This window comes from Thalassophryne amazonica, chromosome 7, assembly GCF_902500255.1.
Source record: "Thalassophryne amazonica chromosome 7, fThaAma1.1, whole genome shotgun sequence".
NCBI classification, from domain to species: Eukaryota; Metazoa; Chordata; class Actinopteri; order Batrachoidiformes; family Batrachoididae; genus Thalassophryne; species Thalassophryne amazonica.
Genome location: NC_047109.1, coordinates 106,609,182 through 106,632,418, shown reverse-complemented (window position 1 = coordinate 106,632,418; position 23,237 = coordinate 106,609,182). Strand labels below are relative to the sequence as shown.

At 42.2% G+C, this 23,237-nt stretch overlaps 1 protein-coding gene and 1 long non-coding RNA gene across 5 annotated transcripts in view; one reads left to right on the top strand and one right to left on the bottom strand.

The window, feature by feature from the left end:
• The first annotated feature begins 531 nt into the window (after window positions 1-531).
• The window catches only part of LOC117514716 (RNA-binding motif, single-stranded-interacting protein 3-like), a 459,452-nt gene continuing 436,746 nt past the window's right edge, over window positions 532-23,237 (top strand). Inside the window, exon 1 of one of the 4 annotated variants that reach the window (XM_034175282.1) lies at window positions 532-1,875. In XM_034175282.1, the coding sequence (XP_034031173.1) occupies window positions 1,801-1,875 (75 nt within the window). In that variant the 5' untranslated portion in view covers window positions 532-1,800. The remainder of the gene's footprint in view (window positions 1,876-23,237) is intronic. The other 3 variants (XM_034175281.1, XM_034175280.1, XM_034175279.1) reach the window with 3 other exon arrangements.
• Window positions 9,536-14,838, bottom strand: LOC117514717. The gene is made up of 3 exons (XR_004561944.1): window positions 14,604-14,838; window positions 13,063-13,067; window positions 9,536-9,548 (listed from the first exon to the last, which is right to left on the bottom strand). It is a non-coding gene; the product is annotated as an uncharacterized LOC117514717 (long non-coding RNA).

Below are 23,237 nucleotides of genomic sequence, written 5' to 3'. Positions count from 1 at the left end.
TTTGGAATAGTTTGGACACCACTGTTGTAGACAGTCAGTCAGTGATAATACATTTGAATCAGCCATATTAAATCTGGACTGAACTGATAGTTTGAACACAGCCTTAATTGTCAAGGCATATTGTAAAACTGAAGTACTGTATTTTTGTGCTTTTATATTGCAGGCAGATGATATCACTCACCTTTGCAAGGTCAGGCAGCACCAGTAATGACATAAATGATAATGTTTAGTATTGGTCTAGCTGCGAAATACAAATACCGCTTTCAAATACGGAAAATGTGCACTTGCTTCTTCTATAGACTACCACTAGGGGGCCTCTCTGTTTTCAAATTCTGCTCTTTCAGTGTACTCCTCTCAGCCTTTGCTCCAACCCCTATGCTTCATTGTCCCACATCGCTCCGCCTTTCTGCCATGCAGAACAGCTCATATACCCCATCCCAGGGCTCGGATGTGGGCAGGACCAGCCACTCCCACTCTTCTATGATTCCATGAAAAACAGAGGGTGGGAGAGGGACAAGTGTGTAAGAGAGAGACAGGGAGGAAGAGGGAGGAGCGTAGCTGCGCTGAAGCTGAGCCCCTCGATGCCTCAGCATGCAGGGTAGAGCAGACGGCACCAACCAACAAACACACTCCCATCTCAGTTACATGCACAGTCACACACACATAAACACCACCGCCGCTGACACCGTGCACGCACACAGTGATGGCTGCCAAGCGCAGTGGGACGCAAGCCGTCAGGGAAAGAGCTTGAGGAGAAAGAGAGGGATCGCAGAGAGGAAGACAAGGGAAGAGAGTTGGAGGAGGCACCTAGTGGATCAGAAAGGATTTTCCTCAGTGCGAGTTCCGTGTCTGGATAAAGCTGCCCGCTTCTTCCTGAGCGAGAGGAGTTTGCGCTGAGGCTTTCTTGCTCATCCTTCACGTCAGGCTCCGGCGATATCTAAGTATCTATCCCCAAAGCTTAACAAAAGAGGGAGGGAGTGAGAGAGTGAGGGGGGAAAAAAAGGGCAGTCACAGCTTCAGTTCTGGACCACCCGTTCGCTCTTCTCTCGAGCGTCACATCCATTTGTGAGTTCATCATTGATTTCACTGTCTTTTGAAGATACAACAGAGGACAGCGTGTGGTCCCCGGGATACAGCCAAGCTTCCAGTGGGATCTTGTCTGGCGGGAGACGGAGGCAGACAGGTAACCGGATACACAGGAAGAGAGAAAGACATTGGAAAGCAATTTGTGGAACATGGTCTGGGCAGCAGAGAAGAAGAGAGAGTCCGATTTTTAAAGCCGAGAGTACAAGGGACCGGCATCCAGATTCTATCCAATCCTCCCTCCCTCCTCCTCCTCCTCCTCCTCCTCCTCCTCACTATCCTTCTCTTCTTGCCTCTCCTTTTACTCTTTCTCCGTCCGGCTGCTGCTCCTTTGTTTCATGTGTTGCCTCCGACTATCCTTTCTTATCCTCCTTTCCTAACCCTGCACCTCTTTCTTCCAAAACCCTCTTTGGTTGCCTCGCCGGACTCTGTCGTCCTCCTTCTAGATCCGCTACAAGAATGGTGCTGTGAGCGTCCTCGTGAACTCCGACACATTTAGGCAGAAATCCCAGGACAACTGGCCCCTCTCTGTCCATAGCTTCCTCTGTGAGTTCATCGCATACCTCTCGGTGACAGGATTGGGGCTTTTCTCTCTTTGCGCCCTCAACTCTTGGAAACAGTCATCTGAAGGATCCAAGCGCGCCCTTGGGAGTCATCATACCCCACATTCGACCTTCTATCTCCAGACGTCAGGACCTTCAGTTGGATTCCAGCTACATGGGAAAACGTTTGGAGCAGCAGCCAATGTACCCCCACTACACCTACTACTATCCCCACTATCTCCAGACCAAGGTAGGATGGTCAGCAGGTTGACCTATTTTACAGTTGCATTGGTGTTTCCTCCTCCAGATGACTCCAACTCATTTTGAGAGCTTGTGTTAGATCTCAATATAGTGTTCCTAGGAGCCCTTAGTGGGGTTTGTTCCTTCGGGATATGTGTCCTAAAGCACTAAGATTGTGTTAACAAGCCTGTGCAAGACCAGAAATCCCTCTGTTTTGATTGTTCCAAGTAGGTTTCAAAAAGCTGTCAGGTACATGCTGAAATTCATTCACAAGGGAGTTTGTTATTCAGCTTCTGTCCCCTCACCCCGTCTGTCTCTCAGCATGCAGGTACCGGTGGCACTCAGCTGGGTTTTATTCTTTTCTTTGCTTTTCTCATCCACACTGAGCACTTGACCCCATCCTCCCCTCTGACCCTGTCAGCTCCAGGTTCAAGTTCAGGGCATGAGGCCCACCCTCCCCTCAGTCCTCGTTTTCCCTCATAATCTCTCTCTCTCTGTCAGTCCACTGCCACGCTCCATCCCTCCCTCCACTCGCCCAATACACCCATGAAATCACGTTGTGTACCTGAACGATAGAAACCGATACAGTTCCCTGATGATCTTGAGTGGTGAAGTCTGAGGTGTTTCTTTGTTCTTTTGGATTTATTCCTATTTTCTACCCACAAATATACACACAACGCATCTTCCAACCCCAAAATGACGAAGATGGATCCCTGAAGCCTGATCAATTGTTGCTGCATCATATCACCTTGCTCTCTGTGTCCTTTGTCTGAAGTGATTCATTTGTTTATGTATTTTTTTGTGTGTGTGTGTGTTACATTAAATTGTGTTTGGAGTGAAAAGAGTTGTGTAATATTCAGCAAATGTGTGCCTATCAGTTGACAAGAGAGAGATAGAGAGATGCAATGCTACAACAAAAAAAAAACAAGAAGGGCCATTCTGTTAGGTGGACACACTAAAAGAAAACATTCGTGGTACTTTAAACAAGCTGCACAATGTATTTGTTGGCGACAACATTGAGGCCTGTGTGCTTTTTCCAATAATGTATTAGTAGCATGATATTTTTGTTGTCATTGATGCACTTTCTCATTTATGATTGCATTTATATCGCGCTTTTCTGTCTATATCAGAAGCCCAAAGTGCTTTACTGTAATGCCCCACATTCACACACTCACACACTCATACGCCGATGTCAGGGTGCTGTCATGCAAGGCGCTCACTACACACCAGGAGCAACTTGGGGATTAAGGACCTTGTCCAAGGCCCCTTACTGCTGTTCCTTGGCAGATGGGGGTTTGAATTGAGGATCCTCTGGTCTCAAGCCACTCGACCATCTCCTCCCCCACTGCCTTGTGACCCAACTGGTGGCCATCCTGATAAACATGTGGTCTATCCTTTTCTCCAGAAAGTAACCACTTATCTGACTTGGTTGGCTCCTTGTTGTGGGGTCCACATCAGCATGGACATTAAATCTTCCACACAGCCGTAGTATCGCTGGTGGTCGTCCCTGTCGAAGCATGAAGTCGACCTCAACTGCCCCTCTTTAAGTAGCCACTTGTTTAACACACAGAGCCCTATCTTGACAACTCATAGTGCATGGTTTAAGTTTGGTAAGGGATAATGAATCCGAATGCAACAGCATAGCTGCTGACATTAAAAACAGTTAATTATGTTGATTTGAAACTAGCAGTGATACTGTAATGTGCAGCTTTGCACCGTGTATAGAATAGTGCCCAAAGACAATCAAGAGATCAAGTACCAAATGTATCGGCCACATCACCATGGAAATCATCTCAAATCCAGAAATCCTCCAACCAGTTCACTGAGTCTTGTTATTTTTAGCTAATACTCATAAAATGTATGTTAATATACTTCTTAAATGACTAAACCACTGCACAAAAGAACTCTCACACTCACAGTTGATACTGATGCCTAAAATCTTTGTGTTGAAGTCGCCTCAAAAAACATAATGATTATAGTTTACTGTTATGCTGCTTTGAATTTCCTGTTTTAAACGTGATGTGAATGGTATTTCTTCCAGTAGATACTGCAGTAGTGCAACATTTCAGAACATAAACAAAGCTTCCCTCCTCGGCCACACCTTTTCAAACCCCCCCCCCGCTCCACATTGAGTAGGAGGAAGTGGTTGGAGCCCCAAGTCTAATCTCTGCCTATGTGGGAAAGCCAGACATATGCAGATTGTAGTCTAACCACCTTCTTGTTCAGAGACATATTTAAACTCTAAATAGGATTTTCAGAGATATGTCTGTAAAGTTGCAGCCATTTGCCATATTGACAAAAATTATATATATATATTGAACAGCAATGCTGGGAGTAGTGAGTACTGCTGATTTTTTTTATAAACATAGCTGGGCAATCATTTCAAATGGTGTGACTCACATGCACTGAACATACACATGCGGATATGTCATACACTAGATGTAAATGAGACGAAAAACCTGAGCACAGAGGGAGTGCTGTTTCATTCACTGCAAAGGACAACATCATGCCACTAAATCTTTGCTGCACTATTGTTGGCTGCACTATTGAATAAAATCTGAGTTAGAGAACCTTTAAATTGTCTCACCTTAAAGGCATTGCCACTGCTTTAGCAAAGGTCTCACTGCAACAAGTTGTAGATAATATTTATGACACTTACTGTATATATCAGTGGTGAGGTTGACAGTGGAGTGAAATCATCACAATTGTATTATTCAGCCAATTTTCTAAGGTATTCATTGTTTTTTTTAGATTTCAGATCACCTCAGAACATCCTAACTAGTTAGTTTATGTGATACATTAAATGCAGCTATAATTTGAACATAACTAGTTCATTTGTTTTAAACATTGTATTAAAATCTAATTAAAATATCCAATGAAATGGCAGGTATGTCAGTTCTGTTCATATTTTTAAGTGCACCCTAAAACATTTTATCTTGATAATCTAGTTTAATCTAGAGGTGTTTCACCCTCTTAAAATTCTTAAAGGCAATTAATATAATTACTTTTTGATAACATTTTCTTTTGCCATGTGTTCTGTACGGAGGCTGTGTATGTGCAGCGTTCAGATATTTCCCACTTCGCATGATCTTAGAGTTGCACACTTTCACAATTCTTTTTTTTTTTTTAAATGTGATCAAGAAACAGAAGCTGTACACTGTTTATTCTCATCCGCGACCTGGTTACCAATAAAGAGTCTCCAGTGATAAACCTGCTTTTTGTTTAATGAATGCATGTCTGTAGCTGGATAATAAAAACAGTGTTGTTTCTAAATTTCCTTTTTATGAGTGACTTTTATCCTCAACAGAATGCAACAATAATAATAAAAAATGATCATCCCAGTGCAGGCCTTCTACATAACAAACTAGAGATTGCATACCTCTGCCAAGGGAGAAATAATGGCCAGCACCATTATTACCTCCACCAGCTGACAGACTGCAGGCAGAATTGTGACTTTTTGTTTCCATCTAGCCTGTAACAACATGCAGTATGTGGATACTTTAATGTAGACTTACTGCAAACTTGGGATAAGAAGTTGTGCTACCAATATTTAGATGTGGGTTCGATTCTGGGTCATGCTACCTATCTGTGCCCTTGGACGAGACATTTCATCTGCATTGTCTCAGTCCACCAAGCTGTAAATGGGTATCAGCCCTGGCTGGTAACTAACCTGTTCCAGACTGGTGTCCTGTCTAAGAGGAGTTTTACTCTCCAGTCCACTTATCACTACGGAATCAGGGCCTATACAAGACTGACTGTGCTTCTTCTTGTAAATACAGAATGGTGGCACTTTAATGTAGAGCTGGTTTCCACATTGCTTTTGCATCGGCGTTTGAACCACTTCTATGTTGAGAAACTTGAGTGTTTCCACCAAATTTTTGCATTAGCTTCGAAGTCGGCGTTGGTTGCACCTGACGCGCCTGCATGGAATTATAAAGTCGACTCGCACATTTTCTGTGCTGTGACACCATCCATGTCACGTGGAAGCCGAAGGTCCACGTACCTGTTCATCAGTAGTATAGTAGTAGTAAACTATTCGTGTGCTCAGCATGTGGCAGAAAGTTTGTTCATCCTGCAGAAAAATGAGTAATACAGTAGAGATATTGATAACTGCCATAGTTCTTCCTTGCAGTATTGACTGGATGGACCCTTAAATGCTTCTTCTACTTTTGAGAGGTTACAGCAGTCAGTACTACTCTTAGTTCATCCTCCATCTCTTCCTCATCTATTTAATTAAGTAACATCATTGCAAAAAATTTCCATTTGTCAGCCATGCTGCGCCCAAGAGTTTTACAAAATGTCAGGCTCAAAAACATGAAAGCATAATTTTGGTGTACACATTCAAACACAAAATGAAATGCCAACACTGATGCCACGTTCTAAAACATTGCAGCCTCGTTTAGTTATGTCCACTTGCTACCTCTCTTTAACATAAAGAGCTCTTACAAGTTAAAATTGAGTTCAACATCCAAAACTTGTAAGAGCTCTTTATGTTAAAGAGAGGTAGCCAGTGGACATAACTAAACGAGGCTACAATGTTTTAGAGTGCAACACAGAAAGCTTTGTGGAAACAGGACCCAGACTTACTGCAATCACCAACTCAGAACATCTTTGTATCCTGCTTTGAATTATGGCTGAGTATTGGCTTTGACTCCTACATTTGTATCTGATTCTTATCTACAGTTCTACCACATTACAGTATATTTCCTATACTGGTGCCATGGAGAATTTGGTAATACCATTACATACACTCCGAAAATGGATGTTAGTTAAACATCGTTATTTTAACGTTACTACTGTTAGTTAAACATGTCCTCTGCCTGCATCACACCCGTCATGGCAATGGCTCATTTAAGTCTACGGTCCAGTGCGTGGCACAAACCAAAGCATGCTGTCGTAGGTTCATCTAGTAGCTGTAGCAGAGGCGCTAACTAGCTTGTTTCAAACACTACTTTTTTATTTTAGAGCATGTGAATTAGATTGTATCAAGTGTATATATATCACAGATGAAACAGTCAGTGTATCACAATATATCACAATAATATACAGTAATATAATATTATATGATACGTAATACGTAATAATATTTAAAAAATCAAACATAAAATCATTAATTAAGTAATCTTGTCTTAACTGACCATATATGTGATATAACTGGCGACAGTTTAGACAATCAGCAATTTTGCAGAGGAATTCCAAAATGCCATTTGGATCAGCCTCTCCTGAAATGTAATATCAAAGCAAAAATTCTCACTATAACATTGTCAGTAAAGGAGGGGTCGAAAAATGATTTATTGCACAAGATGTAGCAGATACGTTCGATTAACATCAACATCAGTTGAATGTTATTGTTTTGTGTGTGCAGAATGCAGCTGTGCCACACTGCTCTTTCCGTGCTGTGCTTTACCTCTATCAGTTCAAGGTCATCTCATTTCTCTCAAGTATCTGCAACAGGCATCTAACCCAGACCATCACTTCATATGTTGCACTCCATCCATCCCTCCATCTCTCCTAACAGCCTCTCTGCTGTCAAGGTCAAACCAAATTGGATTCTACCTCCCTCAGTCTTCCCTCCTGGTTTGTGCCTGTGTGTTCTTGTGTGTTGGATGCAAATAAAGCATTCGCCCGTATGTCAGTGTCACCGCGCGTGAGTCTGTACCTTTGCTAATGCGTGTTGGAACTGAAATGTTTGAGCAGTTTTAATGTTAGTTTTGTTTTAATGTCTGCATGTTTGCATGTGTGTGGTCTGACTCCGCTGCTTGACCTCTTTCTTCTCAGTGTAGCTTGCTGTCATTAAAGCTCCCTGGCTCCCACTTGGCCAGTTGTGCATGTGTGTGTGTGTGTGTGTGTGTGTGTGTGTGTGTGTGTGTGTGTGTGTGTGTGTGTGTGTGTGTGTGTGTGTGTGTGTGTGTGTGTGTGTGGATGTCTGAGGACCATAGAATAGCAGAATAGCTCAGTTACACATCTATATGGACCCTGAAAAGCTCAGTGTTTGAGCTGGCTGGTCTGCTCTCCTGGCTTTAGTTGCCAGTTTTTACTTCAAAAGAAAAAAACAAAACAAAAAGATGAGAAACACGAAGAGGCACTTAAAGAGTGCAACACCCGGGCCTTGAATTAATTCTTTGTGATTCAGTGATACAGTAATAAATGGCTCAATGGGGTCTTAACATTTTATCAATTCTGACAGCCTTTGTACCATGTTTAATCCGTATCTGATCCAAACTGTTGGAGTTAATCAGTTATGACCTTGAATTTGACCTTCCAATCTCACAGTCAAGGTCAAAAGGCATGATGATCAATAGAAAGGTGATACGTGACTTCAGCTTAGTGTTTCATAATAACCATAGGTGTATCCTTAACCAAGTCCTCAAAACAACCATTCAAAATATACCCTATATATAAGCACTGGGCCAAAAAATTGTGACGTTGGCCTATGACCTTGACTTTTATAAAGTTTTTTCAAAATCTAATTTTTTAATCTGATCCTCAATCATTCCACCAAGTTTGTCCAAATCAGACTGAAGCTGTTTATTCACAAACAGAGAGATATATGAGGTCTGTCCATAAAGTATAGGTCCTTTTTATTTTTTTCAAAAACTATATGGATTTCATTCATATGTTTTTACGTCAGACATGCTTGAACCCTCGTGCGCATGCGTGAGTTTTTCCACGCCTGTCAGTGATGTCATTCGCCTGTGAGCACGCCTTGTGGAAGGAGTGGTCCCGCCCCCTCGTCGGATTTTCATTGTCTGGAAATGGCGGAATGAAAAGGACTTTTTTTCCAACTTGTCCTTGTTAGAGGACAAGTTGGGACATGTCCAGCTCTCCACAAGTTCTTTTATACTCACTCGACTGGTAAACACTGAAAGCTGAGATAGGCATGTCCCAACTTGTCCTCTAACACTCCGAAACGGAGGTGTTCCTTTGTCTCGCTTCATCAGCGAATCGGTCGTGAAGCGCGAAGCCTCCGCGCGGCTTTCCATGACAAAATCTCTTGTTAAAAGTGAAATCTGCCGGAAAATGGCTGATGTCCAGGTCTTGTGATAACCAGAGAAAGAGCACACGACGGTCTCGTATCCACAGAGCCATCAGCTTAGAAATGATCCAGTGGTTTGTGCCGCATCGTTGCAGCTCGCAGCGCGGCGTCCTTAAAGGGGTCCTTAAAGCTGTAGTAACAGACCTTATTCTCTGTGAAGCCCGTAAAATTTTCACTGAAAGCCAGATAAATTTTTCGAATGGTTTCCAGGTGCCAGTCTCTAACAGCTTCTGAAAAAATTCTGATGGAAAAAAAGTCCTTTTCATTCCGCCATTTCCAGACAATGAAAATCCGACGAGGGGGCGGGACCACTCCTTCCACAAGGCGTGCTCACAGGTGAATGACGTCACTGACAGGCGTGGAAAAACTCACGCATGGTCACGAGGGTTCAAGCATGTCTGACGTAAAAACATATGAATGAAATCCATATAGTTTTTGAAAAAAATAAAAAGGTACGATACTTTATGGACAGACCTCGTACACGTAGGGTCAAAAACAATACCCCTAACATGCTATTCTTGTGCACGGGTGTAAAAATGTGCGATGAACATGTGTGTTTACTTCATACATATGTAGTAAATCAAAAGTGCCATTCCACACCACTAGAGGGTGGAGAGAGACATAGGTTTTACGAGTTGCCTCAGTGACTTGCATCACTGGCAACACGCACAACTGCAGTTTCCACAGTACAGCGAATTTATTGTATTGTTTATTAGATATTTATTGTTATTTATTGTATACTTTGGTGTTTCTTGTCAAATTATTATTAAAAATAAGTGCTTTTGGCTTCTCCCTTTTTCACTCTGGGTCTCCACAGTAGATCCAGTATGGATATGCATGCAAGTTTTACACCGGGTACCCTTCCTGACACAACTCCACATTATGTGGAACTGGGAACTGTTTTGAAAGCAAGCGCAACAACCACTTGGCCACCATGCTGGCCTGTCAAGTCAAGTCTGTGGTAGTGGTTTGCCATCCAAGACCACCTTGGTTCATTTTCTATACCCGCTTACTCCAGTTACAGTATGTGTCTCGCGGGGACTGGATCCTATCCCAGCGGTCGTAAGAAGAGAGGTGGGGTGCAACCCTGGACAGGACACCAGTCTGTGGCAGGGCCACATGTTAGACAGACAATGCTACTCACACCTACGGTTAATTTAATGTTTCCATTTCTCCTAACCTGCATGACTGGAAATGGGAAGAAGCTGGAGCACCCAGTGTGGAAACTACACAAACATGGGGAGAACATGCAAACTCCACACAGAAAGGATCAGATGGGAAGTGATCCCAAGACCTTCTTGCTGTGAGGCAACAGTGCTAAACACTAAGCCACTGTGCTGCCCTTTCAACAACTTATTTATTTGTTATTATTATCATTATTATTATTATCATTATCAGTAGTAGTAGTAGTAGTATTTGTTCAATGGCCCAGAAAAAACTACATATTGCAAGAAATATCTATAAAATCTAAGCTTGAATTTTTCAGTGAGCACTTTGAAACGTGACCCCAGACTTCATATGCTTTCTTTTATATGTAGGCAAGGTATGTTCCACAGAGAGGTGATTTGATAGCTATTGTTACAACCCCAGACCTTAAGCAGGTGGAGTTGTTAAACTAGACCTCTGTGCACATAACCTAAAGCAAAGATGACCTTAAGCAAAGACTGTGTGGGTGAAAATAAGCAGAATAACCATTCACCAGAATGCAAAAGCCCAGATTTGCAAGGTGGTATGAAGAAGATATAACATGTAAGATGGCGGCATGCATAGACACAGCGGCTCTGTGCTCTCACTCAGTCAGTGCTTTGTTTTAGTGTTTGTTATGTACATCCTAATCATCTTAGCAACTTTATGTCGAGCTAACACCACCTACAGTCGACATGATCTTTTAAAAATTGGAGTTTTGTGTGAGAGGAGTATTACAGTGTCTTCTCGTTCATACAGCATTCCAGTAACCATAGCAAGGGAACCCAGCTCTCTGTGGATAACATCACAATGAGAAGGAAGCGGAGGCGGCACAGGGAGCGCAAGCAGAAGCGGGGATGCAGGGCCGGCGGGCTAGCCAGGCTACGGAAGCGGCCACACAAAACACCGCTTCCCAGCCTCTCCCTCGCCAATATAAGATCCCTCTCTAATAAAATGGATGAATTGAGGCTGCAGGCAGCTTTGGATAACTTCACCAGAGACTGCTCAATTTAAATTTAATTTAAATGTTTTCAACTTATAGAATGCCAAATCATGACAGCGTTGCCTCAAGGCGCTTCACAGAAAACAACAAAAAAAAAAACAACAAAAAAAATGGACCAAAAGCTCAAAGAGCATAATTAAAAGATTAAAAACACAATAAAAAGTAAAAAAAAAAAAAAAAAAAAAAAAAAGCATAATAACACAATATGCTAATCATATATAAGAGAAAAGAAATGCATCTTCAGTCTGGACTTAAAAGTCTCCACAGAGTCCGACTGCCTCACTGATGAAGGGAGATCATTCCACAGAACAAGGGCACGATAAGAGAAGGCTCTATAACCCGCAGACTTTTTATTCACCCTAGGGATACAAAGTAATCCTGCATCCTGTGAACACAAAGCCCAGGCCGGTACGTGGGGTTTAAGTAGATCAGCTAGGTAGGGCAGTGCCAGTCCACAAACAGTTTTATAGGCCAGTAGCAGAACCTTAAAATCTGATCTCACAGAGACAGGAAGCCAGTGAAGAGACGCCAAAATGGGAGTAATGTGGTCAAACTTTCTGCTCCTTGTCAAAAGCCTGGCAGCAGCATTTTGAACCAGTTGAAGACCCCTAATTCTGGACTGCGGCAACCCAGAAAATAGAACATTGCAATAATCCAATCTAGAAGAGACAAATACATGAATCAGGGTCTCAGCATCAGCCATAGACATCTTAGCTATATTTTGCTGATGGAAGAAAGTAGTCCTTGTAATATCTCTAATGTGGAGGTCAAAGGACAACGTCGGATCAAAAATTACTCCAAGGTTCCTCACTTTGTCCATATGATGTATGACACACGAACCTAGGCTAAGCGCTAGCTGGTCAAATTGATGCCGATGTCTCACTGGACCAAGAACCATCATTTCGGTCTTATCAGAATTTAAAAGTAGGAAGTTACTAGACATCCAGTTTCTCACTAATGCAAGGCAATCTTCTAAAGATTTTATGTGAATGAGATTACCAGCAGTTATCTGCATGTACAATTAAGTATCACCAGCATAGCAATGAAAGGCAATCCCAAAACGCCACACTATATGCTCAAGGGGTGCTATATAAAGGGAGAAAAGCAGGGGCCTAAAACTGATCCCTGTGGAACCCCAAATTTCATGTCACAAAGGTTAGAGGTAGTGTTACTGTACAAAACACAGTGAGAATGACTGGACAGGTATGATGTCAACTATGCAAGGGCATTTCCAGTAATCCCAAAGTGATTCCCCAGCCTATTGAATATGATAAAATATGATGATCCACGGTATCAAACGCAGCACTGAGATCTAACAGCACCACAACTGTATTGGTATCTGAATCCACTGGAAGCAGAGGTCATTCACTACTTTAGTGAGCACTGTCTCTGTGGAATGATATTGTCTAAAGGCAGACTGCAGTGGCTCACAAAGATTATTCTCAGTAAGGTGATCCACGAGTTGCAGTGACACCACTTTTTCCTGAATTTTAGAACAAAATGATAGATTTGATATCAGCCTATAATTTTTCAATACACTAAGATGAAGATAAGGTTTCTTAAGTAATGGTTTAATCACTGCAGATTTAAAACATTTTGGAACAGATCCAGAAGTTAATGAGAAATTAACAATTTCCAGCACAGTCTGCCCAAGAATGGGCCACAGGTCCTCAAACTGTTTTGTTGGTATAGGATCAAATAAACAGGTTGTGCTTTTTGAAGACATTACAAGTTTCGTCAGCACGTCTAGTGGGATACTATCAAATTCTGTAAATCTAGGTAACACCTCAGTGGATGGATGATTGAGATTTATTGTCATTGTCATTACAAGTGCAGCAACAGCGAGATTACATCCACACTCACATTTCCACAGACAAACAGCAATTAATCCACAATTATTACTTGTTTACCATAATAATGGCACACATCAGAATTAAGACAACACATATACATTTGACATTGTTTATGTACACTAAACCTGAAACAGTCTGTTTTTCAAATTGAGGCGATGTGAGTGTGTGGTAGCTGCTGCAACTGGAGTCGTGCCGCCGCTAGCTTGGGGGGAACGGGGACCTGCCACAGCTAAAACCCCCCAGCCCCCAGAGGGGAAAGGGGTGGCGTGAGCGGTGGCCGGGATGTGGTGCGTGATGGGGGGCAGGAGGGGAGGTAGAAAGGAAAGTGGAGCATGCTTCAGTCTTTGTCCATGTGTGAGTCTGTCTGTCCTTGTGTACTGGAGTAAGAGAGATAAGGTGGCAGCCAATCTTCCCAAGGCCATAGAAATTCTTCTGGAGGAAAAACAATGGGCATTTTATCCTGGAGAGGCTGATAAGCCTGCAGTGTTTGTGGTTAAGCAGTGAAAAACACTTTTCCAGCTTCACATGAACAAACCAAATCCCAATTATGAAAAGTTCCCCGGCCTCTGAAATCTTCACCTTCTCCTGCAAGGCACGCGTTTGCTCCGAGATGTTATCCAATGCATCTGAGTTCAAGGGTTAATGCAGTCTGAGAATGCATTGCCTTGCCCAATTCATTAATCATGATGGACAAGCGAGGGGTCATGGTTTTGGCGGCAGCCGTCTTGCCAATCTTCCGGTAGGTCAGAGCAGCACATAAGCCAATAAGTACCAGCCCTCCTACTATGAATCCAAATATGAATAAATCCTCAACATCCTCCACAGAGAAATGCGCAAAGCATGTGACCCGCCACGTCTCCCAGGTGTCGAGAACATAGCCCGCAGGGTAACTTCCATCCAGGCACGCAGGGTCCCCGGCCCTGATCTTCTTGTAGAAAAAATGGTGTCAATAGCATTCAGAGACCAGCTGATCAATTCCATGATTAATTCAATATAGTTTGAAGAATTCACAGCCTGGTGAAGTAGGGACTTTGACGGTTGGAGCAGAAATAGAGGAGAGAGGAGATGCGATCGCCCTTGCCAGAGTCCCAAGCTGTGGTAGCACCCACCTCAATAGCAGGGTGTAGTGGCTGGGTTAAGGTATGCTGGGATATGCTCAACCTAATGTCTTCTGTTTTCTTCTTGAAATAATCCAAGAAGTCCTGTGCTGAAAAGGGAGAGCGACTTACAAGTGGCTGTCCATGAATAAGTGTTACCACTGTGTCGAACAGGAAGAGTTATGCTTGTTTTTGCTGATCAGATCAGAGTAATAGGTCTGCTTTGTAGCCAGTAGTGCATGCTTATAGTCTAAAATTGCATCACGCCACGCAAGGTGGAATACTTCTAATTTAGAGCTAAGCCATTTCCGTTCTAAATCTCTAGCCTTCTGCCTGAGGTCACGCAAGTAACCATTGAACCTAGGCAACTGTGCTTTGGAATGGCATGGTTTTAACACAAGTGGCACAGTCTTGTCAAGTGTAGTTTCAAGCGCTGAATTTAAACTATCCAAAAGACTCTCTACTGATTGGGCATTCTCCAAGCATGAACCTAAGATACCAGGCAGCCTAGCTTTGAGTTCAGTCTCATAGTTGAGGAGTTAATGCATCATCACAGTAATTGACAAGGTTGTTGTTCCACTAAACGCAGCAGTGAAACTGTAAACCTAATAAGTGAGTGATCAGAGACCACCGATGCAAGAGGCAAGATGTCAACATTCGTGACAGCAAAGCCACATGCGAGAACCAAATCCAGGGTATTTCCACTAATGTATGTCGCGTCCTGAATGCATTGCTGGAATCCTAATGCATCCACAATTTCCATAAATGATTTGCAGAGGGGATCAGAGGGCTTATTTATATGAATGGTAAAGTCACCAATAATCAAAATGCTATCCGCACTAGTCGACAAGCTAGAGATGAACGCACCAAATTCATCCAAAGATTCAGAGTATGGGCCAGAGGCCTATAAACAATGACAAAATACAATGACTGATTTCTATTCTTCTGTCCCTGACAATACATATCATTATGGGCAGAGCAGAGAATCAGATGCTCGAACGAATTATTTTTGTGACCCCTAACAGCTAATAGGATAAATGTAGATTTATAAATAAAAGTAACACATACTTCACATCACTTGGCACTTTAGTGAGCTATAGGAGCACTCATTGGATCACATATCTTTCGGAGTGAGATTGCATCAGAATTTTGGCTCTCTGTTGGGACTGTTTACACAGAGACTGCTACCTGCTGCTTTGGACTTGAACTAACAGTCTTTTTCAAGACTTTTTTACTTTTTTACCTTTTTACTTTTTTTTAACTTTTTTACTGTGCTCCAACGCCTAAGGAAGACCTCTAACGGTCGAAACATCGCGACGGAGCACTTTTATGAGCTAACTTTCATTAGCGTTGGCAAGCTAACTAGCTTGCTAACGCTTTCGTTTTTATTTTTTTTTTATTTTTATTTTATTTTAGCACCGTTGTCGTGCGTTCGCTGTTGTCGTGCGTTGCCTGTGCTGCTTCATAGCCTGTTTGGTGCCTTGATTGGGGCACTCCTTCTGCTGAATCACCTCTGGATTATTTGCACATTATTCACTTTGTGTGTTTTTGGGAATCCGCTAGCTTAGTGCAGCTACTAGCTCTTAGCCGATTTAGCATGGCGGCTTCTCCTGTCTCTCCCGCACTTTTCTGCTCTGGGTGTGAAATGTTTAGTTATTCCTCGGCCTCCTTTAGCAGTAACGGTACTTGTAATAAGTGCAGCTTATTCGTAGCTTTGGAGGCCAGGCTGGGCGAATTGGAGGCTCGGCTCCGCACCGTGGAAAATTCTACAGCTAGCCAGGCCCCTGTAGTCGGTGCGGACCAAGGTAGCTTAGCCGCCGTTAGTTCCCCCCTGGCAGATCCCGGGCAGTCGGGAAAGCAGGCTGACTGGGTGACTGTGAGGAGGAAGCGTAGCCCTAAACAGAAGCCTCGTGTATACTGTCAACCCGTTCACATCTCTAACCGTTTTTCCCCACTCGACGATACACTCGCCGAGGATCAAACTCTGGTTATTGGCGACTTTGTTTTGAGAAATGTGAAGTTAGCGACACCAGCAACCATTGTCAATTGTCTTCCGGGGGCCAGAGCAGGCGACATCGAAGGACATTTGAAATTGCTGGCTAAGGCTAAGCGTAAATTTGGTAAGATTGTAATTCACGTCGGCAGTAATGACACTCGGTTACGCCAATCGGAGGTCACTAAAATTAACATTAAATCGGTGTGTAACTTTGCAAAAACAATGTCGGACTCTGTTGTTTTCTCTGGGCCCCTCCCCAATCAGACCGGGAGTGACATGTTTAGCCGCATGTTCTCCTTGAATTGCTGGCTGTCTGAGTGGTGTCCAAAAAATGAGGTGGGCTTCATTGATAATTGGCAAAGCTTCTGGGGAAAACCTGGTCTTGTTAGGAGAGACGGCATCCATCCCACTTTAGAGGGAGCAGCTCTCATTTCTAGAAATCTGGCCAATTTTTTTGGATCCTCCAAACTGTGACTGTCTAGCGTTGGGACCAGGAGGCAGAGCTGTGGTCTTATACACCTCTCTGCAGCTTCTCTCCCCCTGCCATCCCCTCATTACCCCATCCCCGTAGAGACGGTGCCTGCTCCCAGACCACCAATAACCAGCAAAAATCTATTTAAGCATAAAAATTCAAAAAGAAAAATAATATAGCACCTTCAATTGCACCACAGACTAAAACAGTTAAATGTGGTCTATTAAACATTAGGTCTCTCTCTTCTAAGTCCCTGTTGGTAAATGATATAATAATTGATCAACGTATTGATTTATTCTGCCTAACAGAAACCTGGTTACAGCAGGATGAATATGTTAGTTTAAATGAGTCAACACCCCCGAGTCACACTAACTGTCAGAATGCTCGTAGCACGGGCCGGGGCGGAGGATTAGCAGCAATCTTCTATTCCAGCCTATTAATTAATCAAAAACCTAGACAGAGCTTTAATTCATTTGAAAGCTTGTCTCTTAGTCTTGTCCATCCAAATTGGAAGTCCCAAAAACCAGTTTTATTTGTTATTATCTATCGTCCACCTGGTCGTTACTGTGAGTTTCTCTGTGAATTTTCAGACCTTTTGTCTGACTTAGTGCTTAGCTCAGATAAGATAATTATAGTGGGCGATTTTAACATCCACACAGATGCTGAGAATGACAGCCTCAACACTGCATTTAATCTATTATTAGACTCTATCGGCTTTGCTCAAAAAGTAAATGAGTCCACCCACCACTTTAATCATATTTTAGATCTTGTTCTGACTTATGGTATGGAAATAGAAGACTTAACAGTATTCCCTGAAAACTCCCTTCTGTCTGATCATTTTTTAATAACATTTACATTTATCCTGTTGGACTACCCTGCAGTGGGGAATAAGTTTCATTACACTAGAAGTCTTTCAGAAAGCGCTGTAACTAGGTTTAAGGATATGATTCCTTCTTTATGTTCTCTAACGTCATATACCAACACAGAGCAGAGTAGCTACCTAAACTCTGTAAGGGAGTTAGAGTATCTCGTCAATAGTTTTACATCCTCATTGAAGACAACTTTGGATGCTGTAGCTCCTCTGAAAAAGAGAGCTTTAAATCAGAAGTGTCTGACTCCGTGGTATAACTCACAAACTCGTAGCTTAAAGCAGATAACCCGTAAGTTGGAGAGGAAATGGCGTCTCACTAATTTAGAAGATCTTCACTTAGCCTGGAAAAAGAGTTTGTTGCTCTATAAAAAAGCCCTCCGTAAAGCTAGGACATCTTTCTACTCATCACTAATTGAAGAAAATAAGAACAACCCCAGGTTTCTTTTCAGCACTGTAGCCAGGCTGACAAAGAGTCAGAGCTCTATTGAGCTGAGTATTCCATTAACTTTAACTAGTAATGACTTCATGACTTTCTTTGCTAACAAAATTTTGACTATTAGAGAAAAAATTACTCATAACCATCCCAAAGATGTATCGTTATCTTTGGCTGCTTTCAGTGATGCCGGTATTTGGTTAGACTCTTTCTCTCCGATTGTTCTGTCTGAGTTATTTTCATTAGTTACTTCATCCAAACCATCAACATGTTTATTAGACCCCATTCCTGCCAGGCTGCTCAAGGAAGTCCTACCATTATTTAATGCTTCAATCTTAAATATGATCAATCTATCTTTGTTAGTTGGTTATGTACCACAGGCCTTTAAGGTGGCAGTAATTAAACCATTACTTAAAAAGCCATCACTTGACCCAGCTATCTTAGCTAATTATAGGCCAATCTCCAACCTTCCTTTTCTCTCAAAGATTCTTGAGAGGGTAGTTGTAAAACAGCTAACTGATCACCTGCAGAGGAATGGTCTATTTGAAGAGTTTCAGTCAGGTTTTAGAATTCATCATAGTACAGAAACAGCATTAGTGAAGGTTACAAATGATCTTCTTATGGCTTCGGACAGTGGACTTATCTCTGTGCTTGTTCTGTTGGACCTCAGTGCTGCTTTTGATACTGTTGACCATAAAATTTTATTACAGAGATTAGAGCATGTCATAGGTATTAAAGGCACTGCGCTGCGGTGGTTTGAATCATATTTGTCTAATAGATTACAGTTTGTTCATGTAAATGGGGAATCTTCTTCACAGACTAAAGTTAATTATGGAGTTCCACAAGGGTCTGTGCTAGGACCAATTTTATTCACTTTATACATGCTTCCCTTAGGCAGTATTATTAGACGGTATTGCTTAAATTTTCATTGTTACGCAGATGATACCCAGCTTTATCTATCCATGAAGCCAGAGGATACACACCAATTAGCTAAACTGCAGGATTGTCTTACAGACATAAAGACATGGATGACCTCTAATTTCCTGCTTTTAAACTCAGATAAAACTGAAGTTATTGTACTTGGCCCCACAAATCTTAGAAGCATGGTGTCTAACCAGATCGTTACTCTGGATGGCATTTCCCTGATCTCTAGTAATACTGTGAGAAATCTTGGAGTCATTTTTGATCAGGATATGTCATTCAAAGCGCATATTAAACAAATATGTAGGACTGCCTTTTTGCATTTACGCAATATCTCTAAAATCAGAAAGGTCTTGTCTCAGAGTGATGCTGAAAAACTAATTGATGCATTTATTTCCTCTAGGCTGGACTATTGTAATTCATTATTATCAGGTTGTCCTAAAAGTTCCCTAAAAAGCCTTCAGTTGGTTCAGAATGCTGCAGCTAGAGTACTGACGGGGACTAGCAGGAGAGAGCATATCTCACCCGTGTTGGCCTCTCTTCATTGGCTTCCTGTTAATTCTAGAATAGAATTTAAAATTCTTCTTCTTACTTATAAGGTTTTGAATAATCAGGTCCCATCTTATCTTAGGGACCTCGTAGTACCATATTACCCCATTAGAGCGCTTCGCTGTCAGACTGCGGGCTTACTTGTGGTTCCTAGGGTTTGTAAGAGTAGAATGGGAGGCAGAGCCTTCAGCTTTCAGGCTCCTCTCCTGTGGAACCAGCTCCCAATTCAGATCAGGGAGACAGATACCCTCTCTACTTTTAAGATTAGGCTTAAAACTTTCCTTTTCGCTAAGGCTTATAGTTAGGGCTGGATCGGGTGACCCTGGACCATCCCTTGGTTATGTTGCTTTAGACGTAGACTGTGGGGGGGTTCCCATGATGCACTGTTTCTTTCTCTTTTTGCTCCGTATGCATCACTCTGCATTTAATCATTAGTGATCGATCTCTGCCCCCCTTCTCGGCATGTCTTTTTCCTGGTTCTTTCCCTCAGCCCCAACCAGTCTCAGCAGAAGACTGCCCCTCCCTGAGCCTGGTTCTGCTGGAGGTTTCTTCCTGTTAAAAGGGAGTTTTTCCTTCCCACTGTGGCCAAGTGCTTGCTCATAGGGGGTCGTTTTGACCGTTGGGGTTTTTCATAATTATTGTATGGCCTTGCCTTACAATATGGAGCGCCTTGGGGCAACTGTTTGTTGTGATTTGGCGCTATATAAGAAAAAAGTTGATTGATTGATTGATTGATCACGGCGGACGTGACTAAATGTGTATGCCAGTGGGCAGGCCTCATTTAAGGGAAGGACAGCTGTAGGTTTGAGCCAGGTTTCACATAACCAAACATATCTAAGTGATGATCCATAATTAGATCAACAATTTTGAGGGCAATGATCTGATGTTAATGAGCCCTAAACGGAGGACCTCAGTGGGGTTAACACTTGGACTGTTCGGATTTAAGGGTGGTTCCAGAGTAACATATATAAGGTGCCTGGAGGTAGGTTTAGGTTTAAAACATTCCATACGGATTGTAGGTAGCAGACATGAAATATTTAATATTGCTGGAACTGTCAGCGGGCCATCCTCAATTTCACTGTCATCCAATATAGTAATGGGTATTAAATTTCAAAACATATCCCTCTATGATTTTTAAGGGCATGATTTTTAAGGACACGTCTACAGATGCAGGCCACAGTCTCAACTTCATAAATTTCCCTCCCTGAAAATCCACTATCACCACAGTAGGTTTTCTGCACTAAATTCCCAGATAAATTAGATAGATAGATAGATAGATAGATAGATAGATAGATAGATAGATAGATAGATAGATAGATAGATAGATAGAGTGAGTGAGTGAGTGAGTGAGTGAGTGAGTGAGTGAGTGAGTGAGTGAGTGAGTGAGTGAGTGAGTGAGTGAGTGAGTGAGTGAGTGAGTGAGTGAGTGAGTGAGTGAGTGAGTGAGTGAGTGAGTGAGTGAGTGAGTGAGTGAGTGAGTTAGGCCCAAGCTCAATTCTCTTTTGTACCCCTTCCCCTTGGCCCTACCCCTACACCTACCCCTTTAAAACAAGGGGTAATGCGAAGGGGTATGCCTCTAGCCCTATGAATTGAGACACCCCTCCGCAATCATGTCAGAGAATTTTGTGGTATTAATAATTAATTAGTAATTAATAATAATAAAATTAATATTATTAATAATTAATTGATTAGTAATTAATGTTAATAATACTAATAATAATTAATAATTAATCATTGGTAGTGGTAATAATTAATATTGTTAATTGAATAAGCATTACTTGGTTGATTAATAATTAATTAATTAATTAGTAATTGAAATAAATAAACACTTGAAATATATCAGTCTGTGTGGAATGAATGCATACATTGTCCAAGTTTCACTTTTTGAATGGTTTTACTGAAATAAATCAACTTTTTCATGATATTCTAATTATATGACCAACACCTGTATGTATGTTATGGGCTGCATCTAGTTCTGTTAACCTGATATTTCTTTTTCAAATTCTCCCATTTTTTTTGCATCCAGCCCTATTAATTTCCTTGACAAATAATAGCAATCTATTAGGACATCAGGTTATGTGTTACACATATACGTGTGTGTATATATTTTCCAAGTTATTTGCATTGGTGAAACTTCTCCTGATTTTCTGCCTGAAAACGTATTAGGAGACGAGTGTGCTCAGGGCTCCCTGTTTGTTTACAAAATACACGTGTTACAGACCTTGAAATCCAACAGCAGGGGTCGCTATTATCCAAAGATTTACAACCATACAAATTAACGTGCTTATCTTTTATCATGATTTATTCCATTGTGAGAAATAAAAGTGTCTTATCGTAGCATTCATGTGTATATGCATTATGATGCCTCAGCACACAAGCGAAGTTACGATATTCTTCAGAACGACAATATACCAACATGCTTCCAGCAGCATACACGTTGCTGTCATAGGCAACTGCCTGTAAAGTTTTCTGGCAAGTTATAACTTTCTAAACAGCGTAATTTGTAATGAAAGCCACTTACATTTGTGCGGCTCTTTCTTTGGAGACAGCGGTAAGCTCCTCCTACCCCTCCAAACGGAGTGTGCATCCAGATTCACTCTGTTTGAAGGGGTTTGTAGCCCCCCCGCCTCACTCCAAAAACAGAATTGACATACCGCTCTGTCTCTCGTACCCGTGCAAAAGGCGGGGAAGGGGTAAGCGGAAGGGGCAAGGGATAGAATTGAGATTCAGCCTTATTGTCATTACAACAAGTGCAACAAAATTTCTTCACACCCAATCACCTTAGACAAAAATACAGTTAATCCACAATTATTACAAGTTGAACATATAATAATGGCACACATCAGAATTAGAACAACCATACATATACATTTGATTGTTTATGTACGCTAAACTTTAAGACAGTCTGTCATCTGAATTGAGGCAATGTGAATGTGGGGGGGGGGGGGGGGGCAGCAGTGTCACACGCAGCTGTGAGCTCAGGGGGAGTGGCAGGGTGGAGGCAAGGGGTAGTAGGGGTGGGGATAGCGATGAGGCGTGCGTTATGTGTGCAGATGAGATGAGTTTGTATCAGTCAGATGAGTTTGTATCAGTTTCTGTCAGTGTGTGCATAATGTCTGGAGTTGCCTTGACAACATCAGACTGTCAGTATCGCCTTGCTGAACTGTATTAGATTCCACACCCACATTTGTCATAAGCCTTGCAGAGTCTCTAATCCCCTGCTTTGTGGCCTGCTGTAAAATCCTAGTGTTACCCTCCCTGTAGAGCTCTATCTATATTCGCAGACAAGATGGCAGCGCCTTCCCCAGTAGGGTGAAGGCCATCTGACATCAGAAAGTCACAGCGGCTCCAAAACGAAGGCCAGTTATCAATAAAACTAAAACTTTGCTGTCTACAAAACTGTGCCAGCCATCTGTTTAATGAAATGAGCCCGCTAAACGCCTCATCATTACCCCAGGAGGGGACCAGAGACTACTAATTGATGCTGACACATCTTTCTGGCAAGGTTGCAAGTTGTCTCTATATCTATTTTTGTAACTTCTGAGTGCTTCATCCTGATATTATTGGCACCGACATGAATAACTATGTGATTGTATCTCATGTCACGTTCCTTAGTCTGCTTACCCTGAGGTCACACAGGACACTGCTGTGTCATAGTCTTTACAGAAACTTGGCAACACTCATCTATCCCAGACTCAGCTATCGAGTTAGCATACTAGTCAATGTGGCACCTCGACAGGACCAGTGACTCTGGTAAGAACAAAGGAGGAGGGTTATGTATGTACATCCACAACAACTGGTGTAACAACAAATCAAATCAAATCAATTTTATTTATATAGCGCCAAATCACAACAAACAGTTGCCCCAAGGCGCTTTATATTGTAAGGCAAAGCCATACAATAATTACGGAAAAACCCCAACGGTCAAAACGACCCCCTGTGAGCAAGCACTTGGC